This window comes from Rosa chinensis, chromosome 2 (genome assembly GCF_002994745.2).
Source record: "Rosa chinensis cultivar Old Blush chromosome 2, RchiOBHm-V2, whole genome shotgun sequence".
NCBI classification, from domain to species: domain Eukaryota; kingdom Viridiplantae; phylum Streptophyta; class Magnoliopsida; order Rosales; family Rosaceae; genus Rosa; species Rosa chinensis.
In genome coordinates, this window is record NC_037089.1 from 88,299,332 (window position 1) to 88,319,231 (window position 19,900).

At 39.6% G+C, this 19,900-nt stretch overlaps 5 protein-coding genes across 5 annotated transcripts; 2 read left to right on the forward strand and 3 right to left on the reverse strand.

The window, feature by feature from the left end:
* Positions 1-3,824: 3,824 nt before the first annotated feature.
* On the reverse strand, positions 3,825-4,331 carry LOC121051371 (secreted RxLR effector protein 161-like). The gene is made up of 2 exons (XM_040513660.1): positions 4,097-4,331; positions 3,825-4,033 (listed from the first exon to the last, which is right to left on the reverse strand). The coding sequence occupies exons 1-2, from the start codon at positions 4,329-4,331 to the stop codon at positions 3,825-3,827; spliced, it is 444 nt and encodes a 147-aa protein (XP_040369594.1).
* Positions 4,332-6,698: 2,367 nt separating this feature from the next.
* Positions 6,699-7,115, reverse strand: LOC112185335 (cold-inducible RNA-binding protein-like). The gene has a single exon (XM_024323573.1). It carries the CDS (start codon positions 7,113-7,115, stop codon positions 6,699-6,701), a length of 417 nt encoding a protein of 138 aa, XP_024179341.1.
* Positions 7,116-9,291: 2,176 nt separating this feature from the next.
* LOC112186765 (protein COFACTOR ASSEMBLY OF COMPLEX C SUBUNIT B CCB1, chloroplastic) lies at positions 9,292-10,813 on the forward strand. Its single transcript, XM_024325275.2, has 4 exons — positions 9,292-9,728; positions 9,810-9,928; positions 10,223-10,375; positions 10,456-10,813. The coding sequence occupies exons 1-4, from the start codon at positions 9,384-9,386 to the stop codon at positions 10,640-10,642; spliced, it is 804 nt and encodes a 267-aa protein (XP_024181043.1). The 5' UTR covers positions 9,292-9,383; the 3' UTR covers positions 10,643-10,813.
* Positions 10,814-10,930: 117 nt separating this feature from the next.
* On the reverse strand, positions 10,931-12,790 carry LOC112186764 (cytochrome b-c1 complex subunit Rieske-4, mitochondrial). The gene is made up of 2 exons (XM_024325273.2): positions 12,498-12,790; positions 10,931-11,860 (listed from the first exon to the last, which is right to left on the reverse strand). Exons 1-2 carry the CDS (start codon positions 12,667-12,669, stop codon positions 11,217-11,219), a joined length of 816 nt encoding a protein of 271 aa, XP_024181041.1. The 5' UTR covers positions 12,670-12,790; the 3' UTR covers positions 10,931-11,216.
* Positions 12,791-12,918: 128 nt separating this feature from the next.
* Positions 12,919-13,814, forward strand: LOC112186766 (N-alpha-acetyltransferase MAK3). Its single transcript, XM_024325276.2, has 2 exons — positions 12,919-13,344; positions 13,434-13,814. Exons 1-2 carry the CDS (start codon positions 12,982-12,984, stop codon positions 13,626-13,628), a joined length of 558 nt encoding a protein of 185 aa, XP_024181044.1. The 5' UTR covers positions 12,919-12,981; the 3' UTR covers positions 13,629-13,814.
* The last annotated feature ends 6,086 nt before the right edge of the window (positions 13,815-19,900 follow it).

Below are 19,900 nucleotides of genomic sequence, written 5' to 3' on the forward strand. Positions count from 1 at the left end.
GCACCCACTACCTATGTACAAAGTCATGGGTTTAAGTCACCATGGGGGCAGGAGTTAAACCTTTTGATCATCTTTAAAAAAATATAAAAATAAAAAATAAATAAAAAGGTGGGGGTAAAATGGTATTTAAAAAAATTAAAAAACAAAAATAAATATCTTAATGAAGTATTAGGGAATACCTTCTTAGAATGTTTTTGGTAAGAGGGAATTAAAAAAACTTAATGGGGTAAGTGGGAAAAAAATCTCTAAAAATAGAGTAAATGGACAAAAACCCAAGAAAATATATGCTTTCTTATTTGGTCTTCGTTCACTCCAGGCAATTGTAAATGGAACCTACTAAATACGGAATTAATCACACAAATTTCAAATGATAAAAGATTAATTCTAAAATTAGTTTCAAATGACAGAATTTGGAATTAGATGTAATTAATTTCATACTTAAAAAGTTAATTCACATAATTGATATTGACACTCCTAACTCCTAAGTAACTTTATCATTTTTCTTTAACTCAACCCAGTCTAGTCAACCGGACCCTACCAAGCCCAATAAGGCCCAATTTATGACAGAGTGGAGTTGAAACTTATATCCAACTTGAAAATACATGTTAAAATTTAGTCTAACCTAAGTCCTTTTTCGGTTGAGCTATCCACCCTAATCTTAGTTCTTATCATTTGGTAAGGGTGATCTTACATCCAAAGGTTCACATGTCCTTGGGATTCTTCGAGTTAAAGCCTAACAGGTCGTTAGGGTTATCATTTTGTATATTATTTACAAAAACTTAAAGCTAGTTATATTTAATACGATAACATTTGTCTAAGAAAAAATATAGTGAACCGTGTGGGTTAGTAGTAGAGGCACTAGCATGTTACTTGAGACACTAAATTAGTAAATTCTAAGGAGTTGGACCCGAACTCCCGAAGGTTGGGCTTAATACTAGCCTTGAGCTCTTGGGCTCCAGTGACTTCAATAGGATAAGATGGAGATTTATTTCTTTCAAAGTTTTATGGCATCCTCTTTATATAGAGCACAAGATCAATATGGACAAGAACGGATTCAATTTTCTCTTCCCCTCTTCTTCCTATAGGGAAACAAAAAGTATAGTTGGCTAAGATTCAAGTCGAAGTGCATAGACTTGTATCTAGTAGTTAATCCTGCAAGATAAACATTCAAAGAGTTACGAGCCCAAGAATAGAGACGAAATTATGTCTTAAGAGTTAAGAGATTACTACAAGTAAGCTGAGTTAGTGATTTCCATTATATTTTACAACGTGTTTCATCAGTTTATGTGTAACTTTGATTTCGTTTTCTTTGTTTGATTTCACTCGTAGACAGTCTGCTTTTAGGTTTTTGAGGATTGAAACACTATTTGCAATCTCCTTTGTAACTTTATTTATATTTATCTTCAATCAAATTTTATTTATTAAAGATCGTTTCATTGCTAACTATGTTTTTGTTCTAACACTCTATAAACTAACATCTCCATCATAAGACACACGTTTTGAGATGGAAGTCCAAATATAAAACGGTGTGGGTGATGTCTAAAGCATACAGTTTCTTGTTATTGAGACTCGGTTGTGACAAAATGGTTTAATAGCATGTCTCTTGTCGGAAGTGTGTATACGAGGATGCCGAGCTCCAAGGGAGATGGATTGTAGTGACCCCTGTTAATATCTAAGCCGCCCAAATCTCGGTTAACGCTGGTCCGGTGAGCGTCGCTACTTGTGATGTCTTTTAGACCTCCCGCTATCTGTCAAGTAAAATACAACGGGCATCAGAGGGAGACCGCGCTGGACGGTCTTCTCTTATCTGATGCCTAAATTAGTCAATGTATTTATGTTGACAGAATTGATAAGTAGTTAATACGTAATTAATGTGGAAAGAGGAGTGCACCTTTTATATGTGAAGAAGAGGCTAACCTCTTCTTTGTTTTCGATGTGGGACTGACATGCTTCAGTTCCCAGCTTTTGATGGTTCAGCGAAGTAATCTTGGCGTGCTAGCGGTGATCTGAGGGTGAGCTGGGGCTCCGCTGATAGCTTGTATTGCTGTGTTTCCGTAGGCCGCACCCTTGGTGGTTGTTAGTATCGCTGGCGGTAGCATGAGCGTGGCTCATTATAGCTAATTATGTTTGCAAATGCTCATCTAAGTACAACCTTATGGGCGGGTACTAGAGGCACTGACGATTGTCGGGTGCATTGCAATCCCTCCCACATTGTCCGGGGGAGGAAATGTAATGTGTAAAATATGTGAAAATTCGCATTCACATAGTACAAGGTACTTCGGAGTGGAAACTTAAGAACAAAACCATGCAAACGGAGCCTAAATAATATTTTGCTATGTGGACCGAGTTGTGACATAAAAGTCACATCCTTTAGTAATATGTTGGGAAAAATTCTGTTTAGTCCTTGTACTTTGCCTCCAACATCGTTTCAGTCCATGACATTTCAATTTAATCTATAAAGTCCCTGACTTCACAATTTTCTTCCAATTAGTCCACTCCGTCCAAATGCTCTGTTAATTGGTTGACATGACAGATAAGTAAATGTCAACTCAGCGCCATGTAGACATGGTGGATGTTAATAACCCCAGCCTCTCCTTTTAATTTTTTATTTCCGTACCTTCTTCTTCTTCACACCCAACCGCTAAACCACCACCGAGTATTCATCTTCTTCTTCTTCCTTACCTTCAATTCAATCCCAAAATCTCAACAAAATCTAACCACCCAAAAACAAAATAAAAAACCCAAGCATTGAAGGCACCAAATTTGAAAACCCAAATTCTTGACGGAATCAAAATTCTCCAGCCAGATCTCTCCAGCCTCTAAAGAAATTGCTCCAGTGCACCACCTCACTCCTTCCCTCTCCTCTTTTCTCTTATACCTTCCCTTTCCTTCGTCACTAATTTTTTATGGTGAGAAATCGATGACCTAAGAGAAGTGAAAGAAGACTTGATAAAGGTGAGGTCGTTAAGCTACCTGAGAGTCCTTGTGATAGAAAATAGCTTTTACAAAAAGTGGTAAACAAGAAGAGGATTTTCTGGAATTCAAAAGTACTTTTATTGAATAATCAGCATGGCTTAAATAGTAAGCCTACAACCGACTCTACGAAAAGAAAGCAACAGCTAGTCCACTACAATATGACTAGTCTACTCATCATGATAATAACTAAACTATGTCTCTTTTTCTCTAGGGATATTCCTAAAGAATTGGTCTTCCTAAAGACTTGGTCATCACTAACCAATTCGGATAGATTAGGATTTCCACAATTATTCAAATAAAACAAACTCTTTCACTCTCCCTTAAACTGAAGTCCTAGGACATCAGTTTACAAAGAAAACTCCAGCAGCTCACTTCTCTAGTACCGACCCCATAATCCATAGCCTCTTTCCAAGAACACATACCCAGCTCTCCACCTAACTTCACAAAAACAGCTGATTTGAGAGGCTTGGTCAAAATATCTGCCACTTGATCGTCACTATGACAATACACCAGTTCGATTGCTCCTTCCTTAATAAGATCACGGAGGAAATGATACCTCACATCAATATGCTTGCTTCTCCCATGTAAAACTGAATTTTTTGAGAGTTAAATTGCTTCTCACTTCAATATGCTTGCTTCCTTCACAAAAACAGCTGATTTGAGAGGCTTGGTCAAAATATCTGCCACTTGATCGTCACTATGACAATACACCAGTTCGATTGCTCCTTCCTTGATAAGATCACGGAGGAAATGATACCTCACATCAATATGCTTCTTCTCCCATGTAAAACTAAATTTGTTGAGAGTTTAATTGCTGAACTGTTGTCACAATAAATAATGGTTGGACTCTACTGCTGGTTTTGTAAAACTCCAAGCATCCTCCGTAACCAAATAGCCTGACATGAACTTGAAGCAGCTGCAACAAACTCAGCTTCAGTAGTTGACAATGTCACTATTTGCTGCTTCTTTGCTGACCATGAGATAGTTCCTGAACCCATCATAAACACAAACCCAGACGTACTCTTTCTATCATCCATATCACCCGCATAATCAGTATCTGTGAAGCCACACAAACTTGGACTTTAAAACTTTTTATAAAAGATTCCAAGATCAGCAGTACCTTTCAAGTAGCGCAGTATCCTCTTCACTGCTACCAGATGATCCTCCATAGGTTTCTCCATGTACCGACTAACCATACTCACAGCAAACATAATATCTGGTCTTGTGGTAGTTAAATACATCAAACTTCCAACTATTTGCTTGTAGAGTGTAGCACTCACCCTCTTTCCTGACCCATTCTTTGTAAGCTTCAAACCCACTTCAGTTGGAGTGCAAACTGAATTGCAATTCCCCATTTTGAATCTTTTTAGAACCTCCAGTGCATACTTCTTCTATGAGATGAAAATCCCAGCTGATGACTATAGAATTTCTATGCCAAGAAAGTAACGCATTAAACCCAAGTCTGTCATATCAAACTCCTCCATCATGGACTTCTTGAAGACATCCAACATAAGGCTATCATTACTGGTATATATGAGATCATCCACATATAAACACACAACAAGCATTCTGCCATCATCTCCTAACTTAGTATAAAGTGTGTGCTCATAAGGACATTTGCAAAACCCTTATTTGACAAAGTAAGCATCAATACTCCTGTAACAAGCCCTTGGTGCTTGCTTTAAGCCATATAATGCTTTCTTTAGTCTATGTACCTGATTTTCAAAGCCTTGCTTCACATATCCAGGGGGTTGATTGATGTACACTTCTTCTTCCAGCTCTCCATGCAAAAATGCTGACTTCACATCAAGTTGATAAACTGACCAAGAATTTTGAGCAGCCAAACACAACACCATCCGCACTGTATCAAGCTTTGCTACTGGTGCAAACACTTCTTGGTAATCAACACCAAATTTCTGCTTATAACCCTTTGCAACGAGCCTCGCTTTATATTTTTCAACTTCACCGTCTTGCCTCAGCTTTGTTTTATATACCCACTTCACACCAATGGATTGTTGACCTTTTGGGAGTTTTGTCAATTCCCATGTATTATTTTTCTCAATTGAATTCATCTCTGCATCCATAGCTTCTCTCCACTTTGTCTCCTTAGCAGCTTCTTCATAAGTTATCAGATCACAATAAGAAAACAGAGCTAAATGAGCACTTGCTTCATCATCTGTTAGGTCACCTCCACTCTCATAATCCATCATCCAAGCAGGTTTCTTCCTCTCACGTTGAGCTCTAGGACTACGTGGACTTACTGGCTGGACCTCACTTGGAATTCTTGCTACCACAGGTGATGGACTTTCATTTGGCCCTTCCAACTCATGATTTGTCTCACTGTCGACTCTTCCTTCATCAAGAATTAGCGGAACTTGCTGATGTCCAGTACCATTCCAATCCCATGAATTCTCCTCATTGAACACAACATCACGGCTAATAATAATTTTCTTAGTAATAGGATTAAACAATCTGTAAGCTTTAGATTCTTCACTTACCCCAAGAAAGATGCACTTCACTCCTTTATCATCCAGCTTCCTCCTTCTTTCATCCGGAACATGGGAATATGCTATGCACCCAAACACTCTAAAATGATCAACTGCCGGTTTACGATCACTCCAGGCTTCCTCAGGTTTCATGTGTTTCACAGCAACAGTTGGGCTTCGATTGAGCACATGAACACTCCAATTTACTGCCTCAGGCCAAAACTCCTTTGGAATCCCGCTGGTCTTCAACATGCTTCGCACCATATTTAGAATAGTGCGATTCTTTCTTTCGGACACACTATTTTGTTGTGGTGAGTAGGCTGTTGTCAGTTGTCTGCGAATGCCATAAGAAGCACAGAAACTCATGAATGCACTTGAGTTATATTCACCACCACGGTCAGTCCGAAGAATCTTAATTTCCTTCCCAGACTCTTTCTCCACTAGAGTCTTAAAACTTTTAAACACACCAAAAGCCTCACACTTCTGCTCCATAAAGTATACCCATGTCTTCCTACTAAAATCATCAGTAAAAGTGATAAAGTACCTTTTGTTTCCATTTGAGACTGGATGGATGGGACCACATATGTCTGAATGAACAAGCTGCAGTACTTTTTTGGCTCTCTATGCTCCTGCTTTCTGAAATGGGTCTCTGTGTTACTTTCCGATTACACACTCTTCACACACTCTAGTAGGACAAGTGATATGAGGAAGACCTGTTACTAAACTCCTTTGTTGCAGCGTTCTCAAGCCATTGAAATTAAGGTGACCATAGCGCATATGCCACAACTATGATGCATATGATATTTGCATAGTGCAACAAGTTTGAATATCATGTTGGATGCGTAGAGGAAACATACGATTTGTTGTCATGGTAACCTGAGCTATCAGTCCTTTTTTTGGATGCATGATTTGGCAGCAGCCTTTCCTCATAATGATCGTGTATTCCTTTTCTTGCAATTGCCCAATATTGATGAGGTTGCTCTTCAAGTCTGGGACGTAGAAAACATCACAAATTTCAACAACATGACCTCCAATTTTCAGCTTGATATTGCCCTTCCCCACAACAGTCATCTTAGCATCATTTCCAAGCTTCACAGTATCTTTGAAGAATTCATCATAATCTGAAAATAAGTACTTGTTACCGCACATATGATTGCTGTAACCAGAGTCCAAGTACCACACATCTGTATTTGTCCCCTCATGATATGCCATTAACAAAATTTCCTCCTCCTTCTCTTATTTCTCTGCAAAATTAGCTTTCTCTCCTCTACCATAACGCAAATTGGAGGTGCATTCAGATTTGAAGTGGCCATACCCATGACATCGATAACATTTGACATTGGACTTATCAAAGCCTCCTCTACCACCATCAAAGCCTCCTCTGCCTCTTCCTCGTCCTCCCCGAAACCATCCTCGACCTCTACTAGAGTTTCTCCAATTTGTGGATACCTTCAATGCCTGCTCCTCCACGTAATTGCTCTTCATTCTCTGTTCATGCACCAAAAGTGAGTTGTGCAATTCCTCAATGGACATCTCTACAACATTTTTTGACTCCTCAATTGAGGAGACCACATAACCAAATTTTGATGTCATGGATTGCAGGACCTTCTCCACCACTGCTACATTGTCAAGCTTTCCACTATGAACACTCATCGTGTTGGCTATTGAAAGTGTTCTTGAAAAATACTCATCAACAAACCCTCATTCCTTCATGTGGAGAACCTCAAACTCCTTGCGAAGAGCGTGAAACTGCTGCCTTTTCACTCTTGTGGACCCCTGTTAATCGGTTATTTATGCTTCATGGCATTCCAAATCTGTTTTGATGTGTCCTTTTGGAGAATAGTCTCCAAAAGATCACGATCAATTGCTTGAAACAGATAGTTCTTAGCCTTGAGATATTTCAACTTTAGCTCCTCCAATTTCTTCTGTTGAACCTCTGTCTGTGCAACTCCAGCTGCTGGTTCACTGACTCCATTTTCAACAACACACCAGTACTCCTTTGACTGTAGGAAGTTTTCCATGAGCATACTCCAATGGTCATAATGACCATCGAACTTTGGGATCGAAGGCTGCACAAAATTTGATTCTGTGGCCATGATATTTGCTGCTGCAAATTGAAAGCTGCCGCTTTCTCCCTACCTCAGGCCCAGTGGGGGCTCTGATACCACTGATAGAAAATAGCTTTTACAAAAAGTAGTAAACAAGAAGAGGATTTTCTGGAATTCAAAAGTACTTTTATTGAATGATCAGCATGGCTTAAATAGTAAGCCTACAACCAACTCTACGAAAAGAAAGCAACAGGTAGTCAACTACAATATGACTAGTCTACTGATCATGATAACAACTAAACTATGTCTCCTATTCTCTAGGGATATTCCTAAAGAATTGGTCTTCCTAAAGACTTGGTCATCACTAACCAATTAGGATAGATTAGGATTCCCACAATTATTCAAATAAAACAAACTCTTTCACCTTGATCAGCAAGCGGTGGTGGTGAAAAGACGTCATGCTCGTGCTCGTCTTCAAATTCCAGTGAGATTACTAGAGAATATCTCGGAATCATCGCCGAGAAGGTTGAGTGTTTCACAGCAGAATCTGCAATCGCCTTCTTTGAGTCCAATGTCTTCACCGGAGAGAGTTATGGAGGAATATCCATCTGCATCTTTGGATCGAAACACCAGGTCTCCTTCAATGTCTTCACTTTCTTCGTCACCGGAGAGAGGTTTGGAGAAGGAATTGGAAGTAATTGAAAAAAATTCTGCTTCAAGACTCTTCGGTGAAGCTTCGATTAAAAATTCATCAAAGGAATGGGTCTCTTTTAAGAGATCACTCATGCAACAGTTTCTGGTCTCCAAGACGGTGTTGACTTCTTCAGTCAGCAGTTCATGTTTCTTGATTATTATGGATTGTATTTGGTTGCTTGGAGTTTTACATCTCCAAAATTTTTGGTCTTTTCGAATCAAAGAAGTTGGTGTTGGTGGTGAGAGGAGGTTTTTGGATGGTAAGCTTGGTGGTGGATAGCTCGGTGGGGTGCGGGGTGGTGGTAGTAGTAATTTGATTATGCTGCTTGCAGGGTTCGATTGGTTGTGGTGATGTTGAAGACTTGTGATTGATCTGAGAATTTAGAATACAAAAGAAGGGATAACACTGTTGGATATGGGATTTGGTGAGCAAAGGAGAAGCGAATTAAGGTTCGTGGTGCTGGTTGGGCTAGGAGAGAGAGCTCGGTGTGAAGAAGAAGAAGAAGAAGAAAAATAGGGGAAATGCAGAGGGTATTTTGGACAATTCCCAATGATGTGGCATGCAAATAGTTGAGGTGGCTTACAATGGATGGCCTCGTCAGCAACTTAACGACATATTTGAATGGAACCCTAACAGAGTTGACTAATTGGAAGGAAATTGTGAGGTAATGGACTTTATGGATTAAATTGAAATATCAGGGACTGAAACGATGTTGGAGACAAAGTATAGGGACTAAACAAAATTTTTCCCTAATATGTTTTTCATGATGAAAACCTAAGAACAAATCTGTGTAGGCGGCACCCAAAGCTAACACAAGTTACACTCTCATAGAAAATCATGTTTCAAGAACAAAATCGAGCAGACTGAGCTCAAAGCAAACAATATATTACGATGCGAACTAAATCGTAATAAAAAAGTAGTAAGTAAATTGTTCAGATTGATATTTTAATCATTCAGAAAAGTAAGCGAGTAAAAATGGACGTTGGCAACTAAAATTAACGGTGCTGCCATTGACAATCGAGACTTTTTGTACAACGAATTAATTTGGTTCATTTAGGGAGGGCCATAAACTACATATAGTCATATACTGTGCTGCTGTAACCATGTTATCCAATTTGTTAGGCTGCCTACATACACGTCGCTCTTCGTCTCTGTTAGCACCATTCGATTGGCTTACCGATGGCAGCTAAAGTGTTTTCATGGACTCCGAGTATTCCATCTCTCAGTCCTTCCAAATTACGCCAAGCTCAGCCGCAGCAGCCATGGCTGAGTCGACGCTCAAGCGCCAAGAAGAGATCTGCACTGGTCGTTCGTGCCTCCCTTCCCGAGTCTCTCATGGCTTCTTCTCCTCCTCCTCTTCTGCTACTGGAACAACTCCATCAGCAGACACCATCAACCTCGCTGTTTCTGCTGGCTGCAGACACCGCCGGTTACTCCTTGGCCAGTTACTACACTTCTTTGGGTCTCTTCGTCATCTCTGTTCCAGGCCTTTGGTCCCTCATCAAACGTTCTGTTAAATCCAAGGTAACTTGACTAAACTCTCTTCAATCAATTCCATTTATTTCTTCTTCTTCTTCTTATTGTTCTATATATATGCGCTTTCAGATCGTGCAGAAGACATTTATTGGGGAAGAGAAGAAGGCACCAAATCAAGTCGCAGGTGAAATTCTCTCCTTCTTCACTCGCAACAATTTTGTGGTCACTGATAGAGGAGAGACCATCACGTAAGCCCCCCACCTTATCCTCTCTTTAGTTCACTAATTTGGTTTATTTATCTTTTTACTTCACGTTTGCTTATGCTCTCGTGTTACACTTCGAACAAAAGCAATTCCACCTTAATTTTACAACCTCAAACCCCAACATCATCCACTCATCCATGATGCCATTGACCCAAATAATGGTTCAACAATTGTTTGCCAGTTATATTATAGGAATGTATAGGTTTAGTTCAATTTGTGATGTATGGTATAGGAAGTACGTGTTTAATTCCTGTGCTGAGCCTTGATTCTGGAATGAAGGTTTGAAGGCATGATGGTTCCAAGTCGAGGCCAAGCAGCACTGCTGACCTTTTGCACCTGCATCAGCCTCGCAAGTGTAGCCCTTGTTCTTACAATAACTGTTCCAGATTTCGGCAACAATTGGTTTTGGATCACCACCTTAAGTCCATTGGCGTAAGTCAAATGCATGCTTCAGTTCCAAATTCAATGCCAGATTGCAAATTTAATTGATTTATATTACTAATGTAACACAGGGGAGCATATTACTGGAAACGAGCCGCAAGAAAGGAGCAGATCAAGGTGAAAATGATTGTCATAGATGACGGTACACAGTCAGAGGTTGTCGTTCAAGGGGATGACCAGCAAGTAGAGCAAATGAGGAAGGAGCTTAAACTGAGTGAGAAAGGAATGGTGTATGTTAAGGGTCTATTCGAGAGATGAGTAGAACACCTATCTCTCTATTCAATGTGTCGTTTGGAGTGGAGACTAGGAAATGAGGCTCGTATATTCTGAAGTATCCTGAAAGATTTTGATATGTATACTAACCAACTATATAGTCATAAACTAGCACCAGATTGTTCAGTTGAATTCAAGAGTCTTCTTTCTGTCAAACAAACTCTCTAATGCATTTGGCTACAGCTCCTTAGTGTCAACCCACAACATCAAAAGACATTGCGAGTGAGAACACCACAATGCAAATTTGCAACACAAAAAAACTTAGCAAATGAATGAATGAATGAAAATTTCTTCCATAAATGAATACCAGAACAACTTCCTCTACATAGCAAAGTTTTAATACCATTCATGCACAGCAAAGGCCACGGTAAACTTATTGAGAATCCAAAGCTAACATGCCCGGTGGGAGTTAAACATCCAAGTTACATAATATGTTCAAACAACCCAGAGGGAAGACGGCACAAAATTGTCTGTAACATATCTTCGACATTATCAGATTAAATTTAAAAAAAAACACATTGAATCGCAAGTGAGCCCCTGGAGAACAACCCAGATGTTTTCAACCAATCATTAACTTGTTCGCCTCCAAGAAGGAATATGTGGGTACCTCCAAATTGTATGGTGCCGGTCCCTTGCGGATCCTGCCGGAAATGTCATAGTGGGAACCATGGCAGGGGCAAAACCATCCCCCAAAATCACCAGCATTTGGCAAGGGAATGCAACCCAGATGTGTGCAGACCCCAACAACAATAAGCCATTCTGGGTCTTTAACCCTCTCAGCATCTGGCTGGGGATCACGAAGAGCATTAACATCTACACTATTTGCCAGCTTGATATCATCATCAGTTCGGCGCCTGATGAACACTGGCTTTCCACGCCACTTAACAGTCACAGTTGAGCCTGGCTCAATGCTAGAGAGATCAACCTCAACAGAGGCCAGTGCTAGGACATCCTTACTGGCTGACATGCTCAGTACAAACTTGAGGATAAGTAGACGGATCAGAGAAGCATAGACAAACCTACCGCCTGTAAGGACAAAGTAGGCAAATGCCCGCTTGCTGGGGTCGCCTGGAGGGTAACGCTCGTGGTTGTAGTCATCATAAACTATCTTTGAAGAAGGATTTTTGACAGCTGCAACAGTTGGAGGAACATCTGATACTATGCTGTTGTCCTCTGATGGGGTCACTGAATTGGAAGCGAAACCTGAAGCAAATGGCTAATTAAAAACAAGAGTATATGACAATGAAAGGCATATATTGAGCCAAAAAAAAACCCAGTGCTTACTATAGACTTAAATCATTCCTAAATCCTCTGAATCTTAGGACAGTAGTAAAGAGACCATTTGGACTTAAACTTGCAGATTTTATAAGATCTCTTGTCTCTTGTTCTTGATCAAAAGACCTCTAGCGAAGGCATGAAACCTTTTTTTGTGTGATAAAATACAAAAGATGTTCTTCATACTCTGAATCAATTCAACAGTCATTCTCATAAAAACACATTTGAAATAAAACTGATGTCATAAGAACCTCAACTCTAATGAAGCAATCTAATCAAAACATCGTTATGGGTAGTAAACGTATAACTCAATATCCGTTTATTATTCAGCTTCGAATGATTGAACACGTAATACAAACACAATAACAATTCAATTCACATAATCAGTTTCAACCAATATCAGCTGTGAGAATATCAATCCAAAAGAAAAAAAAAAACCACAGCTTTAATTGAACGCCACTTGATTGGTTACGGAGAGAGAGAGGAATATCAATTCGTGCAATTTGGGGGAAAACCCTAAATGGCGGTGGAGGAGAAAGAATAAGGGAAAGTGGGAAACCCTAACCTCTAGAAGGAAGATAGAAGTCGGGCCTGAAATAGGTGGATCTGAGGTCATCGGAGGAGTCACGGCCGTCGATGAGATTCCGAGACAGGACGGAGGAGGCGGTGGTGGGCTGGCTGGGCCTCCACGGCGAAGCAGACAGAGAAGAGAGCCTCCTCGCCGCAACCCTCAACATGTTTTTGTAATTCTGGCTTTGATTACTATTGTTTGCGCTGCGAAATGGGGTTCGCCAAATTGGAAGGGGGATTCAGAAGAGAGACCGGGCAAGGGAGACAGGAGGAGGAGGGATAAAACTGGCAAAACACTTTTCGATGGGATTTTGGGGGAAAAAAAAGTGCAAGTGACTCTGATTTTGACACGTCATCATCGCCGACTTCGACTGTGGCCCTATGCGAAGGAATTGGGCTTTGGCCCAGATTAACAAGTGTTGAAGTGAAGAGACTGACTCAGCTGGGCACAGCCGCAGAGAGAGAGAGAGAGAGAGAGAATGGAATTCCTTAGTAAGAAAGATGAAGAAGAAGCGCGGGCGGCGTCGGAGATAGAGTATGTGAGCTATGAGGGAGAAGATCATCTGCCGCTGATCATGGGGCTGGTGGACAAAGAGCTGAGCGAGCCATACTCGATCTTCACGTACAGGTACTTCGTGTACCTGTGGCCTCAACTGTGTTTTCTGGCATTCCACAGAGGCAAGTGTGTGGGAACCGTCGTCTGTAAGATGGGGGAACATCGCAACACCTACAGAGGCTACATCGCCATGCTCGTCGTCATCGATTCCTATAGAGGTAAAGGGATCGCTACTCAACTCGTTACCAGATCTATTCAAGTCATGATGGAATCAGGTTGCGAAGAGGTAATTTCACTTGTCTTTTTTATTTTTGGTCTCAATTAATTACCCTTTGGTGGCTGGCTGTAATTAATTCTAATTTCTGGCTTCCGAAGGTCACACTTGAGGCAGAAGTGACGAATAAAGGAGCACTGGCACTGTATGGGCGTCTTGGGTTCGTAAGGGCCAAAAGGCTCTTCCGTTACTACTTGAACGGCGTTGATGCTTTCCGTCTCAAGCTGCTATTTCCCCGCCCAGATTTGCATTCCCCGACTTCCCCTTCCCCTTCGCCTTATATGAGGCTCGATTGATCACTGAGTGATTCATTATTGTAACCCTGATTCTAGAGCCATGTATCTTTCAGTCAGATATATATAGGATCAGCATCCTATGAAGCAGCTGTTGTCTTTTTTGTTTTCACAAATGTTGATGCTTGGGGATGATTGAAAACAGGTTATTAACTTCTATCAAAGACTTACACTAGTCTTGGAGAGTGATCCTGCATTGCCATTATGAACGTTTATTTCATAGCTGGTTAAACAAAAACAGCTTTAATTATGTTGCCCTTGATTCCTCCCATAACCGTGCTTTAATTGAGAAGAGAAAACCCAAGTATCATACGGATTGCTGCACACACTGTTACTTGAGATCTGCTCTTCAGGATCATGGGATCCTTTTCTATCAGATAGGAAGGGCTGTTAGCACAAAATGTACTTCTAAGTAATTGCTCGATAAGAAGAAATCATGTAACGAAAGGGGTTCTTATTTATACAAATGGGATGTGTTGCACTTCGAAGCGAATTCGGGATATTGATTTAGAGAACCGCAGTGACGATGAAGCGCAAGATCATAGCGTTGGAGTGGGAGCATAGCAATGAACATGAACATTCCAATGACAGCCAGCATTGCAATTAAGATGAGCATGTAGGAGCCGAATCACTATTTTCATAAGTTCTGTGACTTCTTTGGTATTTTGGCTGCGCACTTACCTCATTTGGTATGCAAGTTGACCTCGCACAGGAGTGTGCAACTGAAATAATAAAGAACTAATTAAAATTAAGCAAAATGACATGTACAGTACCTGACATTTTCGCCATTCTAAACTTTCGTACCTCAAGATTCAAAACCATCAGAAAGGTATTTGAGATTTTAACCCCGACCGAATAATCGTACCTGGAGCCGTTAGCTCCGTTACGGAGACTGCCAGCTGGCATATAATTGACTTGATGTATATACTTCCGCAAGCGTACGAATCGTGTCAAGTAAAGGAAGTATTTGGACCTTAGTTTATCGTATCTCGGGGATTAGGCGTTGGACCTAACCGAGGTAATTTGCGCTAGAATAACTTAAAAGCATATAAAGAAAACTAAAATAAAATAATATTTACAAGGCACCAAGCCTAGGCAATGCTCGGCTTAGCTCACACTAAGCCTAATCAAAGTCACTAACTTGTAGCCCAAATGAGTTATGCACAATGGAAGGTAGAATTTTGTTCGGGAGTTTTGAATTAAGAATTAACTAAATTAAACGCAAACTAAAATAAAAACAAACAACTAATTATCAAGCAAGAAATTAAATTTGGATTTTCAAATTAATGGGAACATGAGAGTGTCGGGTGATTCACACTAACTATCTTGTAAACATCGATGCTAATTTCATAAATGCATGCATTTCCTATATGTGTTAAGTCCTGTATCTAGTACCGGTCAAGACTACTAAACCAATTATCCTTTCAGTGTATCGATTATGCCGGTTAGGGTCACAATCAACTCTCTAATTTGGGCATTACGCCAGTTAAGGCCGCAATATCCAAAATTAGAGGCCTAGAGACCAAGATAATAGAGACCCAAGCAAGCTTAGCTACAATTAAACTAGCTAATGGTCACCACACTTAAATCCTAGATGCCACAAGACTAATAAGTTGTCAATTTATCAATCTATTCATCACAATTGCCCACAACATAATTTCAAAGGTTGACAAAGCCTAGAAACATGCTTCTAAGGACCAATAAATTCGGATTTAAAGCATACTCAATGGAAATTGCATTTGTTAAAAGTAAAACATAAATATTTATACAAAATGAGTTAAAATGAAATAAATATAAAGCAACCGAAAAAAATCTCAATACAAGTTCTTGAAAAACTTAATCAATTTATCAGTCAGCAACAAAATTGAAGGACCAATCAATGTCAATAATCTTTGACAGCAAAAATGTTAAACTGACCCTGGATAAAATAATCTATTCCCCCCCCCCCCAGTAGCCTATTACTGACCCCCATTATAACCAGTTAGAAAACTAAAACAATTGACAAATTTACATTCAAATAGGTTCAGTGCAGGTCTTCTTGTTATGCTGTCCCATTTTGCCACATCGACCCCAACGAATGAGCTTCTTTTCACACTCTCCTCTAGACTTGAACCTCTTGAGCCTAGGCCTCCCGGGAGGTCTCTTTGAATTTGGAGGAAGAATGAAGTCATTGCTAGCAGATTCTAAAGAAGCCATATCAACATTAGAAATTGGATAAATTGGAAAATCATAGCACTTCTGGCAATAATCAACATGAAAATGCTTATCTATAAAAGCATAAACATCCAATAAGGCAGCTTGAATTGCAGCAAGACCATGGCAGCAAGGAAAGCAGTTAATCTCCCATTTTTTACTCGAGCAAGAAAGAGTTTCAAGGTCCAGAACATAAGAATACTTTGATCTCACTTCATAAACATTTGTATGGGAATAATGCACATTGAAACCGCAAGCTTTCTCCATACCTTCTTTCAAACGACCCTCCATAACAGGAGTAAGTCGTTGGTCCAAAGTTGAGCCTCGTCTCTCCTCTCACCCATCATCTGCATCACCTTAATCTGAGTCTGATCAAGCATAGTGTATACTGGCATCTCAAGCTCAACAGAAAACCAAGCATTAAAAGATTCAGCTACACTATTAGCCATAATTCCATAACGGCATCCAGGGAAAAATGCTCGGCACCAATTTTGAACAGGAAAATTAGCAAGAAATGAATCTATAATATTAGCACCACCAAACTTCTCTAAACTCTCTTAAATGAAAACGATATTCCTTTTCAGTGTGCGAATATACCAACTCAAAAAACTTCTTTTTAACATCATCTTTCAAAATAGAAGACCCTTTACCGTTTTATTTAGTCATAAGGTTATGCACCAAGTGCTTGTAACAGAAAAGATGAGGATTACCATAAAATATCTTGTCGAAAGCACTCAATAGTCCAACATCACGATCACTGTACATACTAGGGAAGTCTTCACTAGGTTTGACACTATAGACTGGGGCCCATCGGGACTCCCAGGTACTATGCCACTGGCCGGGTTCATGACCCACCATGGCGGGGCTCATATGGGATGTCACGCCGGGCACCCAGGGCCCGGGCATGGCTAGCACAGCCCATCTGATTACATAGTAAAGGGCTGATAAGGCATTAGGAGAACAGCCTGCATCCCACATCGAAGATAAGGGAAACTTCTTTCCCATGCTAGAGTATTAAAGTATCAGTACAAGCACCTTTTACCGGTAATAACTCCTTTATCCACTATTTATTTGATCTATACATATATTAGTGTCATACTCGGACATCGGAGAGACGTAAACCGTCCGACATAGTTTACCCCTCTAATGTTGTGTTCTTGGTTCATGATTTAGGAGTTGGATCGGTACCCCAGGCGGTATAGCATTATGTGTAAGGTACCCGGAGAAAGCCACCGGAAACAATCACTAATAAACGTAATTAATCTACCTTGAGGTTCCAACAAGCTCTTCAAGTGTTGGAAGAAAAAGGACCAATTAGCATCAGTCTCAGAATCACAGACACACATTGCAAGAGGAAAGAAACCTGCAAAAAAAAAAAAAAAGTCTATTGGGGGCCAATACATGTCTATTGGGAGGCAATACATGATAGTAGCGTGTAACTGCACCGCCAACGGGAGCGTGCTGCTCCACATTTTCAACAACAACAAAAAGAAGAATAAAAAAACAATAATAAACATAAAAAAATAGAAAGGGGAAAGAAATCATAAGAAAATAAACGTGTATTCGGGGGCGATATATGTATATTGAGGGTCAATACATGATTGAAGCGTGCCGCTGCACTGCCAACGGGAGTGTGACTCTCCACATTTTCAACAAAAATACAAACAAAATATCGTAGAAATGAGAAAAGTATCATGATTTGCATTCTTTCCAGTTGCACAAAGTATCTTCCCCTTATAGACACTCATCCCAAAAGTCCCATCGACAAACAAGACGGGAAGACAAAATTCAAAGTCTTTAACGCAACCTGCATAAGCTAGGAAAAACCTCTGAAACCGATTGCTCGATGGATCAACTTCCAAAACAAACGAAGATCCCAGGTTAGTCTCAAATACAGCATCCCTATACCATGTTAACTTGTTAAACGAATCATCTTCATAATCATAAATCATTTCCCTAGCCTTCTGCTTTGCTTTCCAAGCAACCTTGTACGATATATCAAACCCATAAGTTGACTTGAACTTGCTGATAATTTCCCTTGGCTTCAATGATAAGTTATAACTAATGTCATCTTCAATACATGTCATGACAATTTTCGATCCCAAAAGCTCATGTTTTTGCTTTCGAAGAACACCTTTGCAAGAGTGGACATTGTTCAAATCACCAATTATAAAGCATCCATTTGCAGGGGATACATAACCACGGACATTCCAATCACATCCTTCAGTTCCCCAATTGGAACAAACCGCATGAATTTTGTCCCAATCATTTCTAATAAACACAAAGCTGAACTCAACTTCAACAACATATTTCTGAGCTTCTTTCGAAACTCGGGGGAACCGCCACGAAATTTCTGCCCTACACATTGAATGTATCTAGCCCACTCATTCGACAAGTAAGATTTTTGAACTTCGATCCTAAATGCCTCAGTGAGGTAATCATCTTCATCCACAATACCGGAGCAACTATCTTCAAATGAAACATAAGCATTTTTGCTGCAACTTCCACTATTCTTCAACACCGTAATATCAACACAATCCAACTTGTAAATCTTGGCACCTCTAAACAGCATCTGGAAAATCGTCATCATTGCGAAGAAAAAAAATAGAATATCCAGGAAGAGAATAAGGAAGCTCAATACCATCAGTTGCAGAAAAACTGAACCGTTCACAAATGTATTCAAACAAATGAGCATAGCTCATATATTGATTAATACAAAACATGAAACATTTTCTAGAATGAGTGCACTTAACAGCCAAAGAACCATTTATATTCATGTATAAAAAACAAAATCAAACCACACCCCAATAGACACATATTGCCTCCCAATAGAGGAGTGTGGAACACCAAAATCACTTCACAAAACAGAAACAAGTTACTATAAACAACTATTTCTGAGCATTAGTAAAAATTAAGCATATCAAAAAAGAAGAAAAGCAGCTCTGTAAACCATCTATTGACTCCCAATATGGGTCTATTGGGGGCCAATAGACACTTCACAAATATCGAAACCGATCAAACTGTTCTAAAACAGAACCACATAAACTTAGCACAACGAAACAGATATAACTTAGCACAACAAATTTATGAGCATGAAAATAGCAAATCGAACCAAATCAAAGATGAAATTCAAGCTTTTCGAAAAAGAAAAAAAATGGAATTAACGAAACACAAACAAATCTTAAAGCAATGATTTAGAAATAATAAACCGCACAGGAAAACAAACTCAGATTCAATGCAGGTGAATAACAAATATGGATCCAAAAAAAAATCGAAGAAATGGAATGGAAATCGAAGAAACAGTTCAAACCGAGCTGAAGCAGAGTTGAAATATAAAGTTCTTTCTCTCTCTCTATCACACAAAGCAGAGTTTCTCTCTCTTTGTTCGCTCGAAATTTTGAAACAGACGGGGTTTAATTGGGCGGAACGCTGAGTAGTTAAGAAAAGGGCATAAATGTCAATAAAAGATGTAAAAATGGAACTTTTGTGTAAAAGGAAATAAGTCTTTAGAGTGTTTTATGTAAGTGGGAATTAAAAAAACTTAATGGGGTAAGTGGGAGCATTGACTCTAAAATTAGGGTAAATGGACAAAAACCCTACATTAAAAACAAAAGAGTTATTTGGTATTTCTATTGCACAATCCTAAGAACATTTCAATGACAACCAGCATTGCGATTAAGATGAGCATGTAGGAGCTGAATCACTCTTTTCATAAGTTCTGTGACTTCTTTGGTATTTTGGCTGCACACTTACCTCATTCGATATGCATGTTGACCTTGCACAAGAGTGTGCAGCCGAAATAATAAAGAACTAATTAAAATTACATAAAAAAACAAGTGAGTTCTTTGATATTTCGATTGCATAATCCTGTGAATATTCCAATGACAGCCAGCAATGCGATTAAGATGAGCATGTAGGAGCCGACTCACTATTTTCATAAGTTCAGTGGTTAGAGCACCCACTACTTAAGATTTAGGTCATTGGTTCGAGTCAACATGTGGGTAGGAGTGAAATCATTTGATTGTCTTTAAATAGAAGAAAAAAAGAAGTTATGTGACTTTTTTGGTGTTTTGACTGCACAC